Source organism: Mixophyes fleayi, chromosome 5 (genome assembly GCF_038048845.1).
Source record: "Mixophyes fleayi isolate aMixFle1 chromosome 5, aMixFle1.hap1, whole genome shotgun sequence".
In the NCBI taxonomy this organism is placed as follows: domain Eukaryota; kingdom Metazoa; phylum Chordata; class Amphibia; order Anura; family Limnodynastidae; genus Mixophyes; species Mixophyes fleayi.
Window position 1 is genome coordinate 194,763,179 of NC_134406.1, and position 23,083 is coordinate 194,786,261.

The 23,083-nt window shown below is 40.3% G+C and overlaps 1 protein-coding gene and 1 non-coding gene across 2 annotated transcripts; one reads left to right on the plus strand and one right to left on the minus strand.

The window, feature by feature from the left end:
* Window positions 1-668: 668 nt before the first annotated feature.
* On the minus strand, window positions 669-17,710 carry LOC142158881 (cytosolic non-specific dipeptidase-like). Its single transcript, XM_075213230.1, has 11 exons — window positions 17,560-17,710; window positions 15,623-15,766; window positions 14,538-14,700; window positions 11,208-11,296; window positions 10,083-10,283; window positions 8,895-8,979; window positions 8,267-8,427; window positions 7,983-8,147; window positions 4,815-4,956; window positions 1,708-1,855; window positions 669-877 (listed from the first exon to the last, which is right to left on the minus strand). The coding sequence occupies exons 1-11, from the start codon at window positions 17,617-17,619 to the stop codon at window positions 811-813; spliced, it is 1,425 nt and encodes a 474-aa protein (XP_075069331.1). The 5' UTR covers window positions 17,620-17,710; the 3' UTR covers window positions 669-810.
* A 4,841-nt stretch (window positions 17,711-22,551) lies between these two features.
* On the plus strand, window positions 22,552-22,623 carry TRNAG-UCC (transfer RNA glycine (anticodon UCC)). The gene has a single exon. It is a non-coding gene; the product is annotated as a tRNA-Gly (tRNA).
* The last annotated feature ends 460 nt before the right edge of the window (window positions 22,624-23,083 follow it).

Here is a 23,083-nt window from a genome sequence, read left to right on the forward strand (position 1 = left end):
TAAAGATCTTAACTCTCTTTAACACAACTGCTGTGGACAGTTAGGATAGGACTTATAAATGTATTTTACCTTTATGATTCATACATGAAGATTTCAGTTTTGTGGTTTAGCTATCCTATAAGTTCAGCATTTGCTGTATTTGTATGGCTTTTCATCTCTGGTCTGGCTGCTCCTCCTGGTGGTGACTGCCAAGCAGTAAACACTCCAGCAAGATATTTCTGTGATAATCATTTCGAAAAATATGCATGCTTTGAAAGGAATGTAACACATGCAAAATAAAGCTCTTAAAATGGCTTGACAATTTAAGCAGTTTCCAGGATCTCTGAACAGTCAGAGAATTGCTTCTACCATTCAGCAAATTTGCCGGTTTGCTGGCATGTGACAGTCAGAATCAAATCTGGCTCTCCACCTAGCGTATCATTTCGTGCACAGTATCAGATTTGTTTTTGACCATTGTTGGTAACTGACCTATGCAAGTGCTGAAAGGAGCAGCATTCTACTCCTCAGTACAGTTAGTCCTTGTTCGAGTTGTTTGTTGTCACCACATATATAGCAGTGCCTAATTGGTGCATCACAGTAAGTTATACCAATGTCAAATGTGCATCCCATTTTACAAATGTATATCTGAAACATTCAGTAGTTCTGAAAAAAAACCAACAAAAACCAAATTGATTTAACACTGTTGTTTTTACTGGAAATAGTAAAAAGTGCACATATAAAATGTAAGTTACTAGTCAGACTTCTTCTATTACATTAATATTGACTTCTTTTCCCTTTCTTTCTTTTTGAGATGACTTGAATGGGGCATTATTAATCCAGCTTAGACACCTCATACAGGTACGCTCCCAGCAGTTTGGTGCCCTCAATGTAATTGAACCTGGAAAATAAAACAATAGTTTTCACACTTGCAACTGCACACTTGGTTTCTCCCCACCATATAACTAGGAAACGAAAGTAACATGTGTAACCCCGAGGAGCACACACGTGTGTACTATATATTTTCACATGGTGTATATGTGCCGAGGAAATGTATTTTATTCATTTACATTTCCTGAACATTTCTATCTGCTAACAGTGTATCATCATACAAATGTAAACCATGACATTGTCACATACATACACCCATTATATATTTACATTTAGATCCAATATGCAATTCATCAATTAGTTTAGCCAGAACAAAACATGTTATACAGAAGTGCTTATGTTACAGAAGGTTAATGCTTCTATCACACTGACATTCTGCAAGCCAGAACTGAGAAACTGCATTTCCCATTCACTGTTCTGCGTCACCAAGCAGGTCTTCTGACCACAGCATCTTCTCCACCTATGTCACACACGTCTTTCACATGTGAGAACCAGAACACAATGTTTAGACCAATGGCTCTAATATGAACACTACTTGTCTGAGCATTTGTATTACATTAAGTGACTGGCTCAGGTGCTCCGCTACTTCCTACATGTCATTACTTTGGAAGCCAAATATATGCTCAGAAATAAATAGAAACAAAGAAACAGCAGGCTGCACTTCTCGGAAAGATGGGTAATAACAAAACAATAATCAGGCTCCTGACTACCAATATTCTGTATGAGGATAGTTATTTCATATTGAAATAAAAATATCCAATTGTGAAGCACTACAGAATTTGCTGACCTTATATAAATAAATGACGATATACTAAATAAATTCAGGTGGACATTTATTACCTGTTAAGTTTTTCATTTTGCGAGTGTGCCCCATCGTCTGCAGAGCCAACAGGCAGCAGCATGACGTTCTTGCCAGTTGCCTCCTGGAATGTTAGAGTCACAGGAATGCTTCCACCCTCTCTAGTTAAGTCAGGTTCAACATTAAAAACTGCAGAGAAGAAAGAGTATATGTAGTCAAACAGATATAAGGTGCTAAAACACAGCAACTAAACACAAAAGCAAAGAGCCCATCAAATGTTGCTGTGTCTGACAAAGTTTGCTATAGGAAGCAACAGGAAGTGATTGTTAAATAAAGAGAATAATTTGAAATGATAGAGATTTTCTCCCTCTCACTGTAGCTGGTGATTGAGAATATATATCTTACATCTACTTCTAGAAGAATTACGCTCTTATCTATAAAATTTCTGATTATAAGTACAATACAAGTCATGAAATACTGTTTATTTAGATACTGGGACTACTTCAACATGGCCACCCGAGGAAAGAGACTAATAATTAACATTAGCCTCTCACTCTATCTATGGAGGCTGCCAGATGTGTGAGCTGTATGCAAATGAATGGAGGAAAGCCAACCTGCCTCTCTGAACCAACCACAAAAGCCTTTCCGTAACTAGTTCCCCACATCTATTACTACACACTCCCTGAAGAAGCCCTGCTGGACGAAACGTGGAGGATCTATACAATATTTGCTTGTTGAGAATCGTCTCCTTAAACAAGAGGTACTAAGCGACAACCTTCTCGCCACTTTCCTATACACATGTGCGCTCGCTTGTCGGGAAGAAAGCACCACCATTTAACAGCTGGAAGCCAGCAAAAAAATCCAGACCCCCTAGTGTACACGCACGGCATAACACAAATTTAGAGACATCACTCGCTACAGTGCCTTCGGCTCAAGCCACCCTCTGTCCCAGGGGGGGTAAGGAGGACGTTTTCTGGGAAGCAATCGTTTAAGTGCACTATTCCCGTCATTATGGTAATAGTGCGCACGACGCAACAACTGAATATACCCCGTAGAATATGACTTACTAACTCTACTGCACTGGACAGTGGCTATCCTTATTAAAGACATGATTTGGTTACTATTTTCTGCGCTACTTATATGAGTAATCATATCCGATATTGACAGTGGAATATATAGGAGAAACCACTACATATGGAAAACAGCACAAAGTATTCAATATACACTTACTTTACAGGTTTGTGTATCTGTGATCTAAAAGACTCGAGATTAAGTGAAATCTTATCATTACCCTAAAAGGACTGGTCTAATACCTGATACTTGTTTTCATATTTGATGCTAGACTTAGATATAATAAATATAACAAAGTGCACTACCATACTGGTTCAGACCATAATATATGTTTTAGAAAGCTTTTATATAATATAGTAAAAGTTAAGCCCTCATTGACTTTTATATTAATCTAAGGGTAAATAATAATTAGGATTGTGCAGATTCTTATAATTAGTACCATATCATATGATTGTGTATGGTAATCATTGTTCACAATATATTGTGTCTTAATAGGATTATTTTACACATTAATGTATTTTATGTATTTATGCATTTTATCAGGATATAATAAACTCGATTTAATTAGCACTAGATGTTAATCCATTAATTAGATTGAACCTACTGCTCACAGCCCAATAAAAGCCAAACGGTACAGATATTGTATCATACTCAATTTATATTCAATTTTATTTACCCTTAGATTAATATAAAAGTCAGTAAGTGCTTAACTTTTAGTATATTATTTATGTGTAGGGAGGGATACCCTGTGTTAATGCTGCTCTTGCAACAATATGAGTAGAGCGCAACTCCTTCCCTCTAGAAAGCTTCTATATGCCATTGCTTAGGTAAATATTGTTTTTAATTATTTTCTCTACATACACAAATATCTCTTATCAGACACCTTGCACCAGGGAAATATTTCTGCCTCTATTTACCCCTCTCTACTACAATTTTCCCACCAAGGCAGCATTAATATATACTTGACCTCACTAAGGGAAATGCGGATTTCTCACAATTCTATATACAGGAAATGGCCGTTTACTGACCAGAAATTAAAATTTTAGATTAAATGTGGACATTTGTCTCACTGTAGAACTTGCTCTTTTCTCCATGATACCATCATAATGGTAGCCAACATATTGGGGTTAATGTGACATTATACCATAAAACTAAGTGGGTCTTATGAGTGAGGCAGATTTTTCTTAGCAGTGGTGCTGCTTTAGAAGATAACTAGAAGTGAGCACATGGACTCAATAGCAGGGTTTGTGGAAGAGTCTGGGCACCCCTCTCTCTGTCATCTTCCCTCTCAGAATGAAACCACCCAGCTGCTATTTACCTTGCATGAAGCAAGTGAGGTGCAGCAGCTAAAGAAGAGGGATGTCTGTCTCAGTGCTGCCTATGATGCTAGTGTTGCTGGTCCTCAGTGTCAGTGATAGCAGAGAGACAGAGTGTGGTGCTACACTAACAACACAGCACCACACTCCCAGCTGATCACCGACACGGAGGTGCAGCAACATCACAGCCGAAGAGCGCAGGGGGCACTTAACTGAATTTAAGTCACACTCCCCTCACTTCCGCATGGTCAGCCAATGATTAAGGGAATGTGTGTAATCTAAATCCCGGGGGCAGTTGGCACTTAGTCTGGGAGCGTTGCAAGGAAAAATTAACACCATCAATGAGTGACATGTGACTCATTCAGTGATTTAGGCACTCTTGAAACATTGGTGCCTTACGCAACAGCCTTAGTTCACCCAGGGGCGGATCTAGGAAATGACTATACCCCGATTAGGCCCCGCCCCCTTTCTGACTTCTAAGGCTGCTGACGGCTGCACAGTATGTGCAGGTCCGTTCAGCAGTGATAATGTGCTGTCCCGCTGCTCTGATTGTGTTTAAAACACAATCAGAGCAGCCGGGCAGCACACTGTCACTGCCGAACGGACCTGCACAGTGTGTAGCTGTCGGCAGCAAGCCCCCCCCCCCCCCCCCCTGGATCCACCTAACGGTAGCATTGACCATGCTCAATAGATAGCTAAAGTAGTGTGAAAATGGTAAAATACCGCGACTCCAACCACTGGACAGCTGTATGTTTTCCTACCAGTTTTCATGGCTTTCCTTCCAGCAAGATAGTGTGGATGATTGAAGTCAGACACCCAAGGTTTTCCTCCATGACCCATTGTCACTGTAAACTTGTTAGGACTATCCAAAGCTTTAAATTGCTTGGTTAAGTAATCTTCCACCTTTAAAGAAAGATATAAGACAGCATATTTAGATTTGAAAACAAACATACAGCACAAAAGTAAATGCACAAGAAGGATTGCATCATAATAGCAAAACAGTGAATTATTTTTTATATCCACAATGTAAAACATTTTAAATTATAGATTTAATTATAATAAAAAGGGAAATGGTGAATAGGGAGGAGTGAATAGTTTTGAATGTGGTGTTCTTTTGATAACCAAACACATTATTTTAAAGAAAATTAAGCATCATTTGTAAATTGGCATTTTAGATAAAGAGAAGAAAAGATTGAACATTTTCCTAGCAAAAATAAGTTTATAGGACTACCACAAACAGAAGTATGTTGTGCGATTGCCAGTATGGGGTCAGGAAGGATTTTTCCCATCTTAAGACTGTGACCTATAGCAGTCCCTTTGTAAGATACTGAATTTCATGTACATTGTAAAATAAAGCTGCATTATTTAAGACAATATTTTGCTGGTTATTTTATGACCATTCTGTACCACAATAGCCAAAACAAAAAAAAAGTGCAGACACTTCAATATATTTTATATTAATAAACTTAATACTGAGAGATCCCAACCATTGTTACAGTGATGTATTTAAGCCTGAATATCATGACAGTAATAAGTATTAGGGCTTCTGATTTTTACAAATACTTGATAGAATATATGTAACTGGCCCTTTAAGTCATTCCATTCTTCCCCCTCACTTTGAAGGTACATACATGTTAATTTCTCTAGAACAACCTCCACTCAGCTTCCTTTATCAGTTGGAGTTCCACAAAGCTCAGTCCTAGGTCCTCTGCTATTCTCCATCTACACCACTTCTCTAGGAAAACTAATAAGCTCCTTTGGATTTCAGTATAATCTCTATGCAGATGATACACAGATTTATCTGTCCTCTCCTGATCTTTCGCCATCTGTGGTGTCTCACGTTACTGACTGTCTTTCTGCCATTTCATCTTGGATGTCCTCTCGCCAACTCAAACTTTCATAACCAGAATTAATAATATTCCTACCCAACAATAGAAGCTTACTGCCTGACATTTCTATTTCTGTTAACATGACCATTAATCCCACCCCGCAAGCTAGCTGCCTAGGTGTAATCCTTAACTCGCAACTATGCATTGTTCCCCAGATCAACTCTATATTTACATCATGCAGCATACATCTAAAAATCATTTCCAGAATATGTACATATCTCACACAAGACACTGGAAAAACTTTAATTCATGCGCTCATCATCTCCCACATCGACTATTGTAATTCCCTCCTTACCGGCCCAAAATCAGACTCGAGACCCTACAATCTATTTTGCACGCCGCGGCTAGATTGATTTTCCTTGCAAATCATTTTACATTTGTTGAGTCACTCTGTCAGTCTCTACATTGGTTGTCTGTTTTTCAACAAATCCAATATAGAACTCTTCTACTAACATACAAGGCCATCAACAAAATTACACAAACATACATCTCCTCACTTGTCTCAAAATATCTCGCAACTCGATACCTCCGTTCTACACAAGATCTACGTCTCTCTTCTGCTCTCATCACTTCCTCCCATTTTAGGTTATAGGACTTTTTTCGGGCTGCACACACTTTATGGAATTCCCTCCCTCGCACCACAAGACTTTCCTCTAGTCTTCAAGCGTTCACTGAAAACCCACCTCTTCAGACAAGCTTATAATATTCCCCTACCACCCTCTTAATCTCCCTAGGTTACCCTATTACCTCCCTCTACACAGCTAATACAAGACAACAACCCTCTGATCAACATAGTTATGCAACTGAGCATAGAGCCCACTAAATACTTTGCAACCTTTGCATTCTAGCTGGACAAATATTCAATATGATGTAGCACTTACCCTTGTGTATCAAACCATTGTCCCATAAATTGAAGCTTGGAGCAGGGCCTTCTTACATCTACATATGTATGTATTACCCAGTATTGTTTTATTATGGTTTGTTCCCAATTGTAGAGCACTACGGAATCTGCTGGCGCTATATAAATGTTGATGATAATTTAACAGAAGTAAAATGAATATATATTGAACATGTCTACATTGCTATGTATTTAAGTTATGGATGGCAAGCATAAAGGCAATGTGATTTTATCTTTGGGGCTATTTGAAAGACCTGTCAACCAGTTAGAATTTGTTTGTAGTGTGTTCCCACCCTAACGATTTTACCATTGACTCAGCTTTCCCTCTGGAGGGTGGCATAACTGTACACGCAGATACTCCCACAAATAGATGTAGTGCATCTGTAGCCACTAATGATGCATAGCTAATAACTATGCAGATATGAAGTGATTAACCCTCATATGGTTTCCGACAACTGAGCAAAGCTCAAAACTTTGCATGAAACCCCCAAATAAAACATCACATGGGCACCTGGAGCAAGCATATATACATTAATACACTTGAACCATCACCAATCAGCATAGGTGTGTACTGTTCTCACACACTCCCTGCCTCTCCTGCACCCACTGACAGCCCTTCTGAGATCAAAGATGAGGAAGCTGGGAAGATCCACAGCAAAACCAGTGGATCTTCCCAGCTCCAGCAGGTCCTTGTCATCCACCGACTCCTCTTTTGCCTGGAAGAGACGGGGGATGATCTGCTCAGATGTTCATATTAAAATGGAAGGTTGCAATTGCTTTAGCACTGCTAGTCTGTTGTCATCATCAGTTATTTATATAGCGCCACTAATTCCGCAGCGCTGCACAGAGAACTCACTCACATCAGTCCCTGCCCCATTGGGGCTTACAGTCTAAATTCCCTAACACACACACACACACACACACACACACACACACACAGAAAATTAAAATTGATTCAATTTCAGTTTAAGTGATTAGGGCCCATTCTCATGCCAGTTTCAGGTCATCTTGGACTAAACCGTACATGCTGTTTGAGTTGCTAGCATTGCATGCACAACAGTTAACCATTCACTTGATTTGTAAATGAAACCAAAAATATGTTATTTGGTAACATAAGGGATTACATTTTTAAATATTCGTACCTGTTTCTTCACTTCCCCTGGATCCATATCTGGCACTAGTCTTATGGAGAATTTGCCTATGACTTTTCTAGGTATAACGGTTTTGGCTCCACCGGCAGAGAAAGCTCCCTCTATGCCATGAAGAGAGAGAGATGGGTATCTCCACCTGTTCATCAATATCTTATCCTGTAGAGCAGAAAACATATTGAGAACAAACATAAACAAATAGCAGTTATCACGGATACAAGCACCATTTCATAATGGTTAAAGCATTTTCTAATTTGCTTAGTTAACGGGCCCAATACCTTGGTGTCATGTAGCAGTTTTGTAGCTCCTATATCTTTTGCAAAGTCCTCAAGATCAAAGTCAATTGCATCATAAATCTTTTTCTCATCATTTGCAAGTGGGGCCACAGCCTCGTTTATTCCAGGAATAAGGATTTTCCCTTTTTTGTTTATTAAACTGCCTGAGGAACAAAAGAAAAAAAAAAAATACAGTTTAGAATTGAATAAGCCAAAACATACCTCTATCAGAGCAAATATTATATGCGTGTTTATAAAGTTCCAAAGCTCCACAGTGGGGGCAGTCATTGTGTGGGCTGAATGGAGGATGTAGCCTTACAACTGACAAGGTACCACATCTCTAGGACATGACGTACTTTTTGCATCATTTCTATGCCGCTTGCAAATTGTGCATCATTCATCCTTGAGGACACCACATCTCACTGAAATTATACCATACAAAACGGTTGTCTCCACTGTACAGTGAAACAAAATATTCTGAAAGTTGAGACCGTCAGTGGTCCAATAGGATTAACAAATCCACATGAAATTCACTTTTACAGCATTTGTTTTTCTATACAAGCTGTCACATTCTACATCCCCATCTATAATTATACAAGAGATTATTTGAGGAAACGTATCTTATACTTACCCATTAGAAAAATGAGATCAGTCATTGCTTCATGAACAGAACCTCCATATACCCCAGAGTGGAGATCTTTGCTGCTGCATTCAACCTACGAGAGCAGATTAAGTCACAAATCTATGAGGCTAGGGCAGATAAGCAGTTTTTTTGGGTGAATACATCTAGGAGAGGTCTGGCAAATTTTAGCCCGGGGTGCAAGACTCGACTCAGCAGCCTATTTAAAGGAAAAAATGCAGGTGGCCTAGTGACCCAGATCAAGGTAACCCACTATTGGACTGGCCCTGGGGGAGGGGGAGCAGATGCCACCCTCCCTCAGAATAAATCGCCCTATATTTTTACTCGTTAAAAAAGTACAGGTGACCAAATGTCTCCTGTAATTTAGGGCATTTCATCACCATCAGAATTACTCTGCATTGTGATTGTAGCAGAGGGGTTTCTGCTCCTTGGACTTGTGCCAGTGTTTGAGCCTGGTGTGTCAGAAGCACCCTTACTCCAATTCTGGTTTTGAGCATACTCTAGTGCAGGGGTAGGCAACCTGCGGCTCTCCAGGTGTTGTGAAACTACAAGTCCCAGCATGCTTTGCCAGTAGATAACCAGCAGATAGGTGGCAAGGCATGCTGGGATTTGTAGTTTCACAACACCTGGAGAGCCACAGGTTGCCTACCCCTGCTCTAGTGTGTAGCTGATTCTTCTTATTTCCTCACTGAAATCCTCAGCAGACTCCTATTTGTTAATGACAGTTCACTAGATCAGGAGGACTGACAAACAGGATTTTCTTATTTCTCAGTGACAAGCTGCAGACCTGGGGGAACTGCACATACATAATATGCCATTGTGTGATGCAACTTATTATTAAACATCCCTTTTTATATGCTGCTGAAAATAAAGCTGAATTTCTGTCCATCCCTAGTCTGTATTTAAGCTATATTGCTGATCTGTGGGTTTTCCATAAATGTACATGTATTTCAGTAAGACTTCAGGCTCTAAGAGTCTTCCTATTACAGTGAAATAATGTCCCCAAAATTGTCTAAATCGGATTTGTGAGTAACTATGACTGTGCAGCCTGTTATTATTTAATTTTTATTTTTTGTCTGTGCTTAGCAAATCAGATGGGGTTTTCTTTCAACTGAAGATAGAAGAATCCTGATTGTACATCATTTGTGCTCTCTTAATAAAGATAGCAACACTCCATACCTCAATGAAAAAGTAGCAGATACCACGTAGTCCATATGTGATGCAAGGCTTGTTTTTCCCAAGCCAGTAGTTGTCAGAAATGCAAACGTAGTCCACATCCTTGAAAAAAGTGTCTTTTTTGGCATAAATCAAATCATCTAAGCCTTCTGATCCAGACTCCTCCATTCCTTCAAAGCAGAACTTCAGGTTGACAGGAAGTTCCTTGAAATAATAGAGAAGGTCATTATGATATTGTCCAATCTTTAACTAAACCCTCTTACACTGGACCCAATTAGCTTTCCTCCTCTGGCAAGAATATATAGTGTTGGATGCACTCAGGAGAATGGGTATGATTGGCAGACATGCAGCTATGAGTGGGAGGGCACATCTACTGCAATATTTGGGTTAAAAAATATGGTCAAAGTTGCGACTGACACACAATAGATACGCCTTAATAATCACCGCTGTGAAAACAAACAATATTAAACATGAGGCCTGTGTCTAGTATGAGCTATGTATGATTCACAATGTTTAATGCTGTGCCTCTTTCCGTGCTATAGGCAAACATAAGAATTTGCCGGTTTCTAACATTTATGGTATAGACTATCTGACATTAGACTCACTCCTAGGGCCACCAAGCTGATGGATTGTTGATCCATAAGATTCACAATTTGACTTAATGGGGGAAAATTCAATTCCCCCCCCCCCCCGAATTACCACAACATTAAACCCATTACGGTTATTACAATAAATTTAACCCAGCTTTCTGCTCACAGCTCAGGTATCAGAGAGCATAAAGCCGGCGTTGAATCTACCATAGTAACGGTATTTAAGCACACTATTATCAAATAGTCTGGATGTTTGATCATAATTATTTGTACTATTGTGTGCAACTAGGAATCCAGCCAGGAGGTGACCCCTGTGAACGTGTGTGGTCATCTTTTGACTATATCTTGTTTAATGCAACCTGTGTGAACAATGATTCTGTTGCTTGATAGGAGTGAACTGCATATTGTCAGAAGACAGAATGGATTTGACCTTTCACTTATTACCTTGTATTGACTATAGTGGTTGAACTATACTTTTTCAAAAATATATAGAAACCTTGCACTGTAAAATTATCAACTGCAGAAAACCTAGTTTTACCTGTTTTATTTGCTGATATGCTTCAATGCAGTTAAGCCATGCAAGCACAGGACCTTTGTCATCTGTAGAGCCTCTCCCATACATTTTTCCTAGACGAAAACAGGTCAATGATTAAGATAATTCAGTCACTGTCGATCACATTTATCTCCAGTAATAATAACTGTGTAATAGACTAGTTTAGCCTTTATCTTGGATATAGGGAATTTGAAATGTCAGCACAAAACTACTGGATAATTTAACTATTGAAATTACTCAAGAGTCATATCTTTGTATGTAAAACTGCTAGATCCACAGCTTGTTGTCTACAGAAGTGCAGATTTCATACGTCAATTTAGTTTTGCAATACTTGCAAGTACTTGTTTAAGACCTGGTCAAAATCAAGATCAGTTTGAATTTTTACCTAGCAGGACAGAAAATAAGATAGTTAATGTCTTTGTGTGCATGTGTAAGGCCACTGTTTGCCCATAAATGGGAGGGCACAACTTACTTGTTCATACAGACGACCGAGCAACTGGATATGTAAAATGTGCCCTTCCAAGCAGCAATGAATTTCTGATGTTAAATGGGACCATGTTGTTTTTTTTTAAAAAAAAAAAAAAAAGACAAAACAAAAGCAAAACAACAACAACAAAAAAAACAACCTAAAATTTCTGACAATTTTTTCTTGGGGGCATTTTTGAAAACCAGTGGCAGGTTACCAAGCCTGATAGATCTCCTGAAAAAATTCCCCATTTACCAGTTGAAAAGTGTGTGTACAACATACGTTTATTTTGTTGGCTCAATGCATATATTAGTATGTGTGTAGCAAGGGGTTACAGTGTGGCTGCAAAATGAACAAAATATTAGTAAAGGGGAAGCCCAGACACATTTGGTCTACCCTTTATCATAGATTTAAGGCTGGATTTTAATGGCCAGGTAGTAAACTAAAGATAGTGGCCGGAGTAGTATGCGTCAGCTCTGAAACTTGCATGTAACAAATTACCACCACCTGAAAGTTCATTGTTAATTGCAGATTAAATAGAATTCTTGAACGTCCCACTTTAGTGGGTTTTGTATATTAAAAAGCCCAGTTATTCAATAGGTGACAGCGGATGTCCCCTACCAGCTGATAAGCATCAGGTATGACATGAATAGGCACTCTGTTTTGAAGAGAACATACATGTTTCTGGCCAGGCAGTAATAAATGGACAAGAAGAAAATATCCCTCTGAACTTACAGCACAAAGGTCTAGAACGGCTACGAAACAACTTAACTATTGATAAGCAATGTAAGAAATCTGCTATTATCTCAAGATACAATTAAATAATTTCAATAGTCCATTGGTCATGGGCAGATACCAAAGTGCAGGTTATATTGCTAACAAACAGTTGTGCTGTAATAGTTTAACTTAGGGGAAAAGATCAGAGGAATGACTGCAATACTCGTCTGATAAGAGACAGCACAAATTAGAGGATTACTCTGTGGCATTAACAATAAAGCACCAGGAAACCTTTACTCTCTTTTAGCCACATCATAGCTGAAGGGATATAAATAAATGCTGTCTATCCATATTAAAATGATGACTAGTGTCAAACAGTTTCCTGTATTTTATAAACTACTTCTACAAATTCTGACTTTTTAAAAAAGAAAAAAAAAGAAAAAAGGAGGAAAAAAGCTGCCACACAATACATCACACAACTTACAATACACACGTTCGGTCTTCTACACCAATTGTGATGTATAAACTACCAAATAATGCTTCCATGTCACAGTACTAGAGGGTGACTGGCAAAATTCAACATTTGGGTGTAATTCTTCTTAGTATTTGCAGTTACACTTTTATATATTAAGCAACAATTATGTATAAACAACACTAAACAGAATGCTCTCTGTACAGATCATCTAGTTTGTCTTATAGGAGTAAAAAATGTGATTGCTCCAACACTTTAATGACTAATGATTAAAGATGTCCCCATCCCAAATCATTATGTCAGTGAGGCCAGTTTCCCTTCCCAATTTGAATGTGCAGGCAGTGGTGTAATCTTAATAAGAGGAAATCACGTTACTTATGCACCCGGACATCCTCAATAGCAGCAGGGCTTGGTCATGGCTTGTCTTTGCCCTATTAAAACAGCTGGGTGCAGCCCTAATAAAAACCAGTTTTTTAGTTGGGTATATGGAGTAGCAGAAGATCTTATAATAATGATCCGACAATATTTTTGCAACATGAACATAAGGTTCTGCTGCTGTTCGCAGAGTTTTGTTACAAGCAGCAGAAACAGACAACTTAGGGAAATGTAAGTTAATAGATACCAAACTGACCTTTGTATGAATAACACAATCATTCTGCAAAGACATCTTCCACTGCAGAGTTAGCAGTAAATCCAGCTAGAAGATAATGCCAGCATGTGCTGCAGGAGGGAAGGAACGAACCACTGCAGACTGATTTAGAGTCCTAAGCTTAACTCTAATAGCAGTGTATAAAGTTGTCCAGTATTTTACATGTAGAAGCAGGCAGTGTTTTCCTTACACAGTTTAGCTGGATTTGCTCCTAACTCTAAATGCATAAATAGCATTGTTGTTGTGTCATGTCACTGAATAAAGGGCCCAGAATACTCTACGCAAAGTCTTAAATAGTTTGTAAAGGAATGCTCCACCTTTGTGGGGTACTTGGGCTGTTTTTTGTTAGAGGAGCCATAATTACAACTATTAACTGAGCTTCAATCATTTGAGGGTCTAAGGGGGAGATACAACTTGGTTTAAGGTGTCTCCTGGATGTTACGATAATGTGGCTGGAATCTCCACTCACTTTTCCACGCACCCCTATGGGGCGCGAGGAAAAATGAGCCGAGATTCCTGCCGTAATTGCCGGCAATGTGTGCAGCGCGATGTCCTGGCACTTGAATCTCCCCCTAAGAGTGTATTAAACATACACATGAATGCCATAAAAAGCAATAGCCCGTGTCTGCAGATAAGCCTGCCCGCAATGCAACATCAGGAAAGGTGAGTGAATTTTATTACTGTGTACAAAGCTAGATAAAAAGTGGACTGATAACTTAACAACCACCGCAAGTATCCCACATAACCAGAGAAAAAATATGTAGTTATCATTTCAAATTTTAATTGCCCTTGTGAACAACGATGCACATGGATAGCGTTGCTTTAACAGCACAGATACAGCCCGAGATACAGAGCCATAAACAGAACTAGACAGACAGCTGTTTTGATCCTATGTTGTTCCTAGTAGTACAACATAGCCTTAACGGATTCTCATTTCTAAATAATAAATCCGTATTATTGCATCTGCAAAAATATTTTAAGAATTGATATTAGTTAGTATGCAGTACTTACCATCTCTTTCTTCCAAGATAAATGGTTCGCTGTCCCAACCATCCTCCAGAGCTGCTGGCTGGACATCCAGATGCCCATAAACACAAACCGTCTTCTTACCAGGATCTGACCCCAAATTACCCAAAATAATGGGAGGAAGAGGGATTTCTGAGCCATCTGGGAGCTAGGAGCAGAACCAGAATGCATGAAAGGGTAAGGTTTATAGTTTTATTCAGATGTACATTGGCATTTTCAACTTTTTCAATGACAGACTTTGCCCCAATAGACTTTAAGCCAACATGGCAACAGGGGAAGAGACATTGTAACAAACAGATAATTGAAAATGCCTCCTACAAATTCTATATAGTGCACAAAGTGCTAAATAAAAAATAGAAACAAAATATTGAAAAGAGACAAATGTTTTTTGGGTATTCGTCCTTCAGAGAATCTTTCAGGAGCCTTCCAGATAGGGGAGAATTTAGAAGAGGAGAGGATCTTCTGACCTGCTCCACTTTAGTTCCGTTAAGATTTGATAACCCTTTGTCATTTGGGCATCGGAATCATAACTAGGGCAGAACGCAAAGGCTCAACCATTACTCTAAAGGAATTGGAGAAGCTGTAGATATAACACCTGGCACACGCAGGTTTATAGAGGGGAAGAGCATTTGTTTCAGAGTTATTAACTCTTAAGTTAGCACTGACTTATATATCCCCATGTTTTCCTTAGCAGTGCTAGGATGATGAGCTTCACTGCGACAAAGTCTCTCGCCCCTAGGAATCTCCCAGATATTCCAGGAGAGTAGGCATATATGTAGCCAATATGCTGTATAATATGTAAAAAGGTCAATAAACAATTTACTAATAAGATCTCATTTCCTCCAATCTTATCTAGAACATTTTATATATAGTTAATTAATATTATTTAGGGACAGATTTCAAAAACTCTGATGCTACAGGTGCAGGGTGTCCAAAATATAATGAATACAAGTAACTATAAATGTTTCTTATAACATTGCTCAAAAGTTTTACTCCATTTTATTTCATGTCTCCCTATTATACATACAGAAAGATATGTACTTTGTACTTTGTGGTTTACAATAAGTTACCTTTTGTTTTCCAATGTCCACCAACTCTGCGGTACCTCCCAAACGCTCAATCTCCTTTGCAGCCACTTCCATCATCCTTTTGATTTCTCCTCTTTTCTCTGGCCAGGCTGATACACTTTGGATGGTGACCCATTCTGCCAGTCTCTAAGATATCAGAGCAGTATATATTCATATTAACACAAATCACAAACCAAAATACCACATCATGTTATACCAAATATTGCGCCATAGCCTAATAAACTTTTGTTTAAATCCATATTTACATTAATTTCTAAAAAAACAAAACATTTGTAGACACTTTTCACATGGGCACGTTGTTGTCTTACTAGTGGCCAAAAGGAGAGATGTGGCCCCCACCTTTCCTGACAAATTCCAAACTATTTTAAATAATATGCTAACAGAAATATACCAGTGCAGTATTTCAAAGTTCTATCAGAAGCCAATGAGTATAAACTTTGACAAAGGTGAACTCGTCTCCATGGTGACTGGGAAGGTTTTCTTTTAGAAATGTGATAGACATGTCAGATTTTTTCAACATTTTAGGGGACTTTTGTCACCAGCAGGTAGTGAATCTGCTGACGTCGAACCTGTCGACAGTCAGGATGATGTAAACATTTTGATGTCAGGATCAGTATCAGCTTAATCCTAGTACTGCCAAACAGAGTGGGGCACCCCAATTTTACTAGGCTTTTGCACTATAGCAAGGAAACCCGCAGCGTGGGGTTTCCCTGCCATAATGACAAGCAACCCGAGGTCGGGCAGCATAGGGGATGGGTTCCAGCAAAGAAAAAAAAAAAAATATGTGTCAAGCTGCCAGATCTTGGGATATAGTTTTATTTTATGGACATGAATATTTTTTCCAGGTGTCAAACTGCCAGGTTCTATAACATAATTTTTTTTTTTTTTATGGACATGGACAAGCAAGGTTTACAGATGAAGAACCTGGATGGTGAGCAGTATTACAGGGATAGGTGTTTTTTATTTACTTCAAATAAACCTATTTTACAAATGAGGTGTGCGTTTTATTTACATTTTTGTATTGGTGCACAACAGGTTCTGGGTGTCAGGGCATGCTGGCACTTGTGGTTCCTCAAGTGCCAGCATGACCTGGCAGACATGGGTATGCTTGTAGCGCTACTGAGCTTGCTGGGACCTGTACACCAGGGCCAAAATGGCGTTTTTTAACAAAATATTTTTTTAATTACTCCAAACCCACCATTCAGGGGTGTGAGAAGAGCCCTAGTGCTTCCAGCACAGTGCAGGGTACCCACACTATGGGTTCCTCTGCTATAGTGCCGCCAGCCCCAGCTGGCAAAGTCTTGTTACTACATAACATTTAATTTATTTATTTTATCTACTGTACACATGACAATAAATGTTACATTACTTGTTCTAAATATTATTTTGTCATGATTACATGTTTCAATTCACACAGCAGAGACACTGCAAAAAACTCCAGCACTGCAATAGTGTCGATTGACAATCATTAACAAGACCACCACAAGAGCTACACAATAAATGGTTATATACATAAAATAGTACAAAACAAGGCCATATGTGCATGGAATAATTATTTTCTGGTTAGGGGTACAATTGACAGTAGAGATTAGTAACTGCTCATAAAATTGATTATTGCACTTCCTTAATTCCTCAGCATCGGCTATTTAGGCACATTATTTCTAACATGAATTGTTCCCCCTTTCTCCACTGATTACGACATTCTGCTGGAAATGACTACACAGTAAAATATGTCCATTTCCACAACACAATCAATACTAGTGGCAGATCCAGAACAAATATATTCGATTATGTACTGACAATAGGCGATTCAGCAAAGGAAATAAGGGTGTAATATTAATGGAACACCAGGAACAGTATAAAAAAAAAAATCACCTGTTTATGACACATGATTTCGTATCATCTACACCATCACTTACCTTAACATAGATATCCTGATTATTATCAATATGCTGGAAGAGAGGCGTAAGCACGGACATGATGAGCACAGGTTCTGGCTGCTGGATGGTCGGAGATGTGTGTTGTCAGAGTCGCCTGGATTATCTATATCACAGAAACTTCTGACTCACTGCAGCGAGGACCCGCCCACAGCTGTGAAATCACATGACACCGGGCAGTCAGCTGACTCTTCATCCTGTACTGTGCCCGATGTCCTCTTTCAGTTCTGTTATTGTCAGCAAGTCTGTAACACAAGACATGCAGCTTACACTTATTGCTGCAATCTCTTAAGTGTATATGTAACATAAGTCAAAACCACAAATTCAAAAGGGAGGTACTAAAAGGAATGACAGCTCCAGTCTGCTGAAAGGAATGGCAATTGACTATAATGGTAGCAAATTGAACTTTTATGTATATTTTATAAACTCTTACACAAATGAATTATATCTGGCACACACTTTTTGCTAAGATACTTTGTCATGTTTTACATGTGAAATGACTGCTGTTTTATACTCCATGTCAATTAAACTGCTGGTGTTTCATGGAAAATATCCATGTTACTCTTAGATCCCATAATCCTGCACAGTAAGCCCTTTGCTCATACACTCCCGCATACCTGTACCCAGGGGCAGGCTGGGCTGGTCCCATAGTGTGCTAATTTGGATTGGGTCACTGGGCCACCTGCATTTGTTTTCGCTTTAAAATAAGCTGCTAAGTCAAGTCTTGCCCCCCCCCCCCCCCGACTAAAATATGCCACCCTTCCCCTGCCTGTACCCCACTACACAAGTGACATAATATGGAATAACAGCTGTTTTATACTCCACCTGAATGCAGAATTGTCAATAAAAAGTTGTATTTGTCTCATAAAATCATCTATATTTCTCCCATATCTCCTAATCCCCCAAACTTAATCCTTTGCATATGTGCTCCTCCATACCTGTACCCCACTACACAAGTGTCTTAATGTGGAATGATGGCTGATTACCAAAGAATGACTGCTGTTTTATATGCCGTGACAATCCAGAAATGTCAATAAAACTGCTAATGATACATGGAAAACAGCCCTGTTACTCTCAGATCCCCTGATCCCCAGGTCTGCCAAGAGGAATTCAGGTCCCTAGTACAGCAACTTCATGGGGCCAACCTTATAGTTGAGCATGGTAAAAAAATGTGTGGGAGTGGTCACACAGTTGGGGGCGTGGCTGTGCATAATTGGGGTATATCTAGCAGATGAAAAGCGCTAGTGCACCCTTCTACAGAAAAAACCCTGCATTGCCATGTACACCATTGGCAGAAGTGTGCAGTGTCTTCTCGCCGAAGCGTGACCAGGGCCGCCGAGATGGGGGGGGGGCGAATACAGTTTACCCGGGCCCGGCCATGCCAGGGGGCCCGGGCCGGGCCCTCGCTGCTAATTACATTTTTTTTTTTTTTTTTTTTCTCTCTTGCGCTATTTTTTTTTAACTTTTTTTTTTTTTTTTCCCGCGGGGGGGGGGGGGGGGGGGATGGGGGTTTCTTGGGAGCTGGAAGAAAAAATAAATAATAATAAAAAAATAATACTCACGTGATCGCGCGGCGCCGTGTCCCTCCTCTCCTCCATTCACACTGACTGCCGGGCGTGACGTCATCAAGTCACGCCTGTCAGTCAGTGAGGAGCGCCGCAGCCAGCATGAAGAAAGAAGACAGAAGAGGAGACAGAAGAGCAGAAAAGTAAAGAAAGAAGTTGACAAAAGGTAAGTAAAGAAACGGAGAGGCAAGGGGAGGAAAACAGAGAGGGACATTACTATAAAGAAAGGGGAGAGAGAAACAGAGGAGGAAAAAAAAGTGGGCGAGAGGAACAGAGGAGGAAAAAAAGGAGAGAGCCACAGGGGAATAAAAAAAAATTGGAGAGAGAGGAACAGAGGAGGAAAAAAAAGTGGGAGAGAGGAACAGAGGAGGAAAAAAAGGAGAGAGCCACAGGGGAATAAAAAAAAATTGGGGAGAGAGGAACAGAGGAGGAAAAAAAAGTGGGAGAGAGGAACAGAGGAGGAAAAAAAGTGGGAGAGAGGAACAGAGGAATAAAAAAAGTGGGAGAGAGGCACAAAGTAAAAAAGAAGGGGGAAAAGCAGCATGGAGGTCGCAGTGTGAGCATAAGGGGGTACAGTGTAGTTGTGATGAAGGGGCACAGTATTGTGTGTGTAATGGCACAGGGGGCTTGTTGCAATGTAGTGTGTGTGAGGTAGGTGGCGGATAATTAATGGGCGCTATTTTGTTTGTAGGGTGATGGTGAGGCAATTTAATAGTAGGGACTATTAATTTAAGATGGGGTGGTTTGGGGGCTATTGAATCTTGGGGTGAGTTTAGGGAGAATGAGGTCTATTTATTAAATGTGACTATGAATTATTTAATGGCAGTGATGGTTGCGGGAAATAGGTATTGCTGGGGCTGTTTTCAGGAAGGGAAATAGGTTTATTTATTAAATGTGAATAGTATTATTTTAATGTTGGGGCTTGAGAAAGGCCTAATTATTAATCGTGCGTGCTATTGATTTAACGCCGGGGCTGGCTGTAATTTTCTAAATGTAGCCATTTTTTTTTTCAAAATAGGTCCTTCAACATTTCTGGATCCGGACAAGCCACAACTAAAGAAACCAGCAGCCACAGGTGGAGAAAGTGAGAAGAACAGGTAGGAGAGAGCAGCACAGTGTGTGAAATGTTGTGATTCTAGTAGGGACAATACCAATTTTTGGTGAATGGTGTGCCCAATGTAAGGTGTAGGCCAAGACTGAACTGTTTGTGTACACACTGCATTGTTTGTATACTACACTGTGGTGGTAGATGTCCTGAAAGTCAGGAGTGCTTGAACATATGTGACGCTCCGGCGAATTGAGAGCCTAGTGGTTTTTATGTTAGCCACGCCCCAATGGCATGTTTGCCACGCCCCCAAATGCATGACCACACCTCCCAAAATTTCTGCACCGCCGTTTGGCTAGCCACGCCCCTGAATGTATGACCATACACCCAAATTTTTTTGCGCCGCCGTAAGCCGGGGAAATTTTTTTTGGGGCTTACTTGACTATGAGGGGGGCCCCATGAATTTGTTGTACCCAGGCCCTGAATTCTTCTTGGCAGCCCTGAGCGTGACATATGTCTCAGCAGCCCTGGACAGCGAGACAAGTGCCTCTTAGTTGTGCCCTCATAGTAGAAGCCAGGTTAATACTGTGGTAAATAGTCCTGCCCACAATTCATTACATACCACATAGTAGAGTTCCCAGTTCATATTATACCACAGTAATGCCCCCAATTCATTTTATGCCACACATAGGTGCCCAGTTCATGTTATGCCACAGTAATGCCCCCAATTCATTTTATGCTACACATAAGTGCCCACAATCACATTATGCCTCACATAAGTGGCCTCAACTCACATTCACAGGGGGAATACAATGGTAGAGGCCCAATAGGGGGGGTGTGGCCAGCCACTAGAGAGGCGTAACCAAACCACCAGAGGGGATGTGGTAAGCCCACGAAGGACATCTAGCACCATAGTGAAGTATATAAAAAATGCAGTGTGTACATAAAGAGTTCACAGACTTGGCCTGCCCCTTACATTGGGCAGAACAGTCATCAAAAATTGGGATTGTCCTACTGGAATCAGAACATTTGACAGACTGTCCTGCTCTCTCCTACCTGTTCTTGTCACTTTCACCACCTGTGGCTGCAGGTTTCTTTAGTTGGGGCTTGTCTGGGTTCTGGAATGTTGGGGGCCCTATTTTAAAAAAAAAAGGGTACATGAAATTTAGAAACCTCAAACCAGCCCTGTCATTAAATCAATAGCACACATGTTTAATAATTAAGCCTCCCTCCAGCCCCAACATTAAAAGAATACTACTCACATTTAATAAATAGACCTATTTCCCTCCAACTAACCGCAACATACCCTTTATATTATATTATATATTATAAACCCTTTATAAATAATTTCCCTCCCTCCAAACAGCTCAAGCAATAATAGCATTTATGATTAATATAACCATTTTCCACAACCATCCCTGGCATTAAATAATTAATATTCACATTTAAAAAATAGCCCTCCTCCCCAAGCTCAGCGCCACATTTAATTAAAAGGCCCAATCCAACCCAGCATTAGATTAAAAGTCCCATCACCCCATCTTAATTTAATAAGCCCCAGTATTAAATTAAATAGCCATAGCAATAACATAGCACCCAATAATTAGTCCTCACCTAAACACCACCAATAAATTAATAGCCTGCCTCCCAACCATCTACTATTAAGACAGCCCCCCTCCCTTCCCTCATATTATACAATATATTAAGAGCCCCCATTCCCTCACACACTATAGCAACATACCTCCCTCTATCCTCACACATTAGAACAGCATACCCCTCCTTCCCTCACACGTTATAGCAACATACCCCCCAATTCCCTCCCACTTTACAGCAGCCCCTTTCTTTCCCTCACACATTATTGCAGCCCCCTCCTACTTTCCTTCACACTTTATATCAGCATACCACCCCTTGCCTCCCTTTCCCTCACACATTATAGCAGCTCCCCCTCATTTCCCTTATACATTATAGCAACCCCCTCCATTCCCTCACAGAAGTAAAGTATATAGGCCGACCAATCGGCGTCCCACACAGTGAGTTAATAAAGAAAGAATTTGGCAAAATTATTTTGGTCAAAGCTTTATTGAACACTTCCAAACCTGTATTTGGCAGACAAGCGGCGTGCAAGGCTAATAAAATTTACTACCTTTTTCCAGTTCCATCTGGAAAAATAGGGCCTGTTCTGCCCCGCATGTAGGCACCGCAACAACGTCCTCTTGAGACCAGCGCTTTGGCATAAATCACCCTCTAAATGCTGAAACCTGGCACGCCCCCCTTATTGGCCCAACCGTTGAAGCTGGAACCAGGCATGCGGCCGTCTACCCAGTGTGATACTGCCTGGCGTCTCTCTAGAAAGATAGGTTCTAGAAAGTGTTGGTGGTATAGTGGTGAGCATAGCTGCCTTCCAAGCAGTTAACCCAGGTTCGATTCTTGGCCAACACATGGTGTTTATAGTGCTCTTTAGAAATAAAGGGCATGTTTTGCCCACCAAGAAGGCACCATGATAACGTCCTCCGGAGACCAGCCCCCTTTGCATAAATCACCCTCCAATTGCTGAAACCTGGCACGCCGCCCGTATTGGCCCAACCGTTGAAGCTAGAATCTGGCCCTCTTCCTGGGGTGATACTGCCCGGCCCTGCTAACTCCCCCCTTTCTATGCCTTGCTCGCCGCTTTCCCGCCAAGCAAGGTCATCATGACCCTGTCCATGGGTACCAAAGCTCCCCGCCTCTACGACCTCCCGTAACAAACAACCCCCTAAGCGCCTCCTGCATATTGTTAAACATTCAAGACGTGCTTGGCTTCGCCATCTGTGGACACAGTTCAGAAATTGAGTCCTATGTTCATGTATTGATGCCTATTTTCATGGAGACCAAGATTTAATCAAAGACCAACAGGTAAGAC

What these genes read in the sequence shown, in the direction of transcription:
- LOC142158881 (XM_075213230.1), bottom strand. Translation starts at nt 17,619, where the DNA reads ATGTCCGTGCTTACGCCTCTCTTCCAGCATATTGATAATAATCAGGAT. An exon ending in TGATCTCATTTTTCTAATGG is followed by an intron (nt 8,428 to 8,894) that starts GTAAGTATAAGA and finishes TTTGTTCCTCAG; the next exon opens with GCAGTTTAATAAACAAAAAA. An exon ending in CAAAATGAAAAACTTAACAG is followed by an intron (nt 878 to 1,707) that starts GTAATAAATGTC and finishes TTTATTTTCCAG; the next exon opens with GTTCAATTACATTGAGGGCA.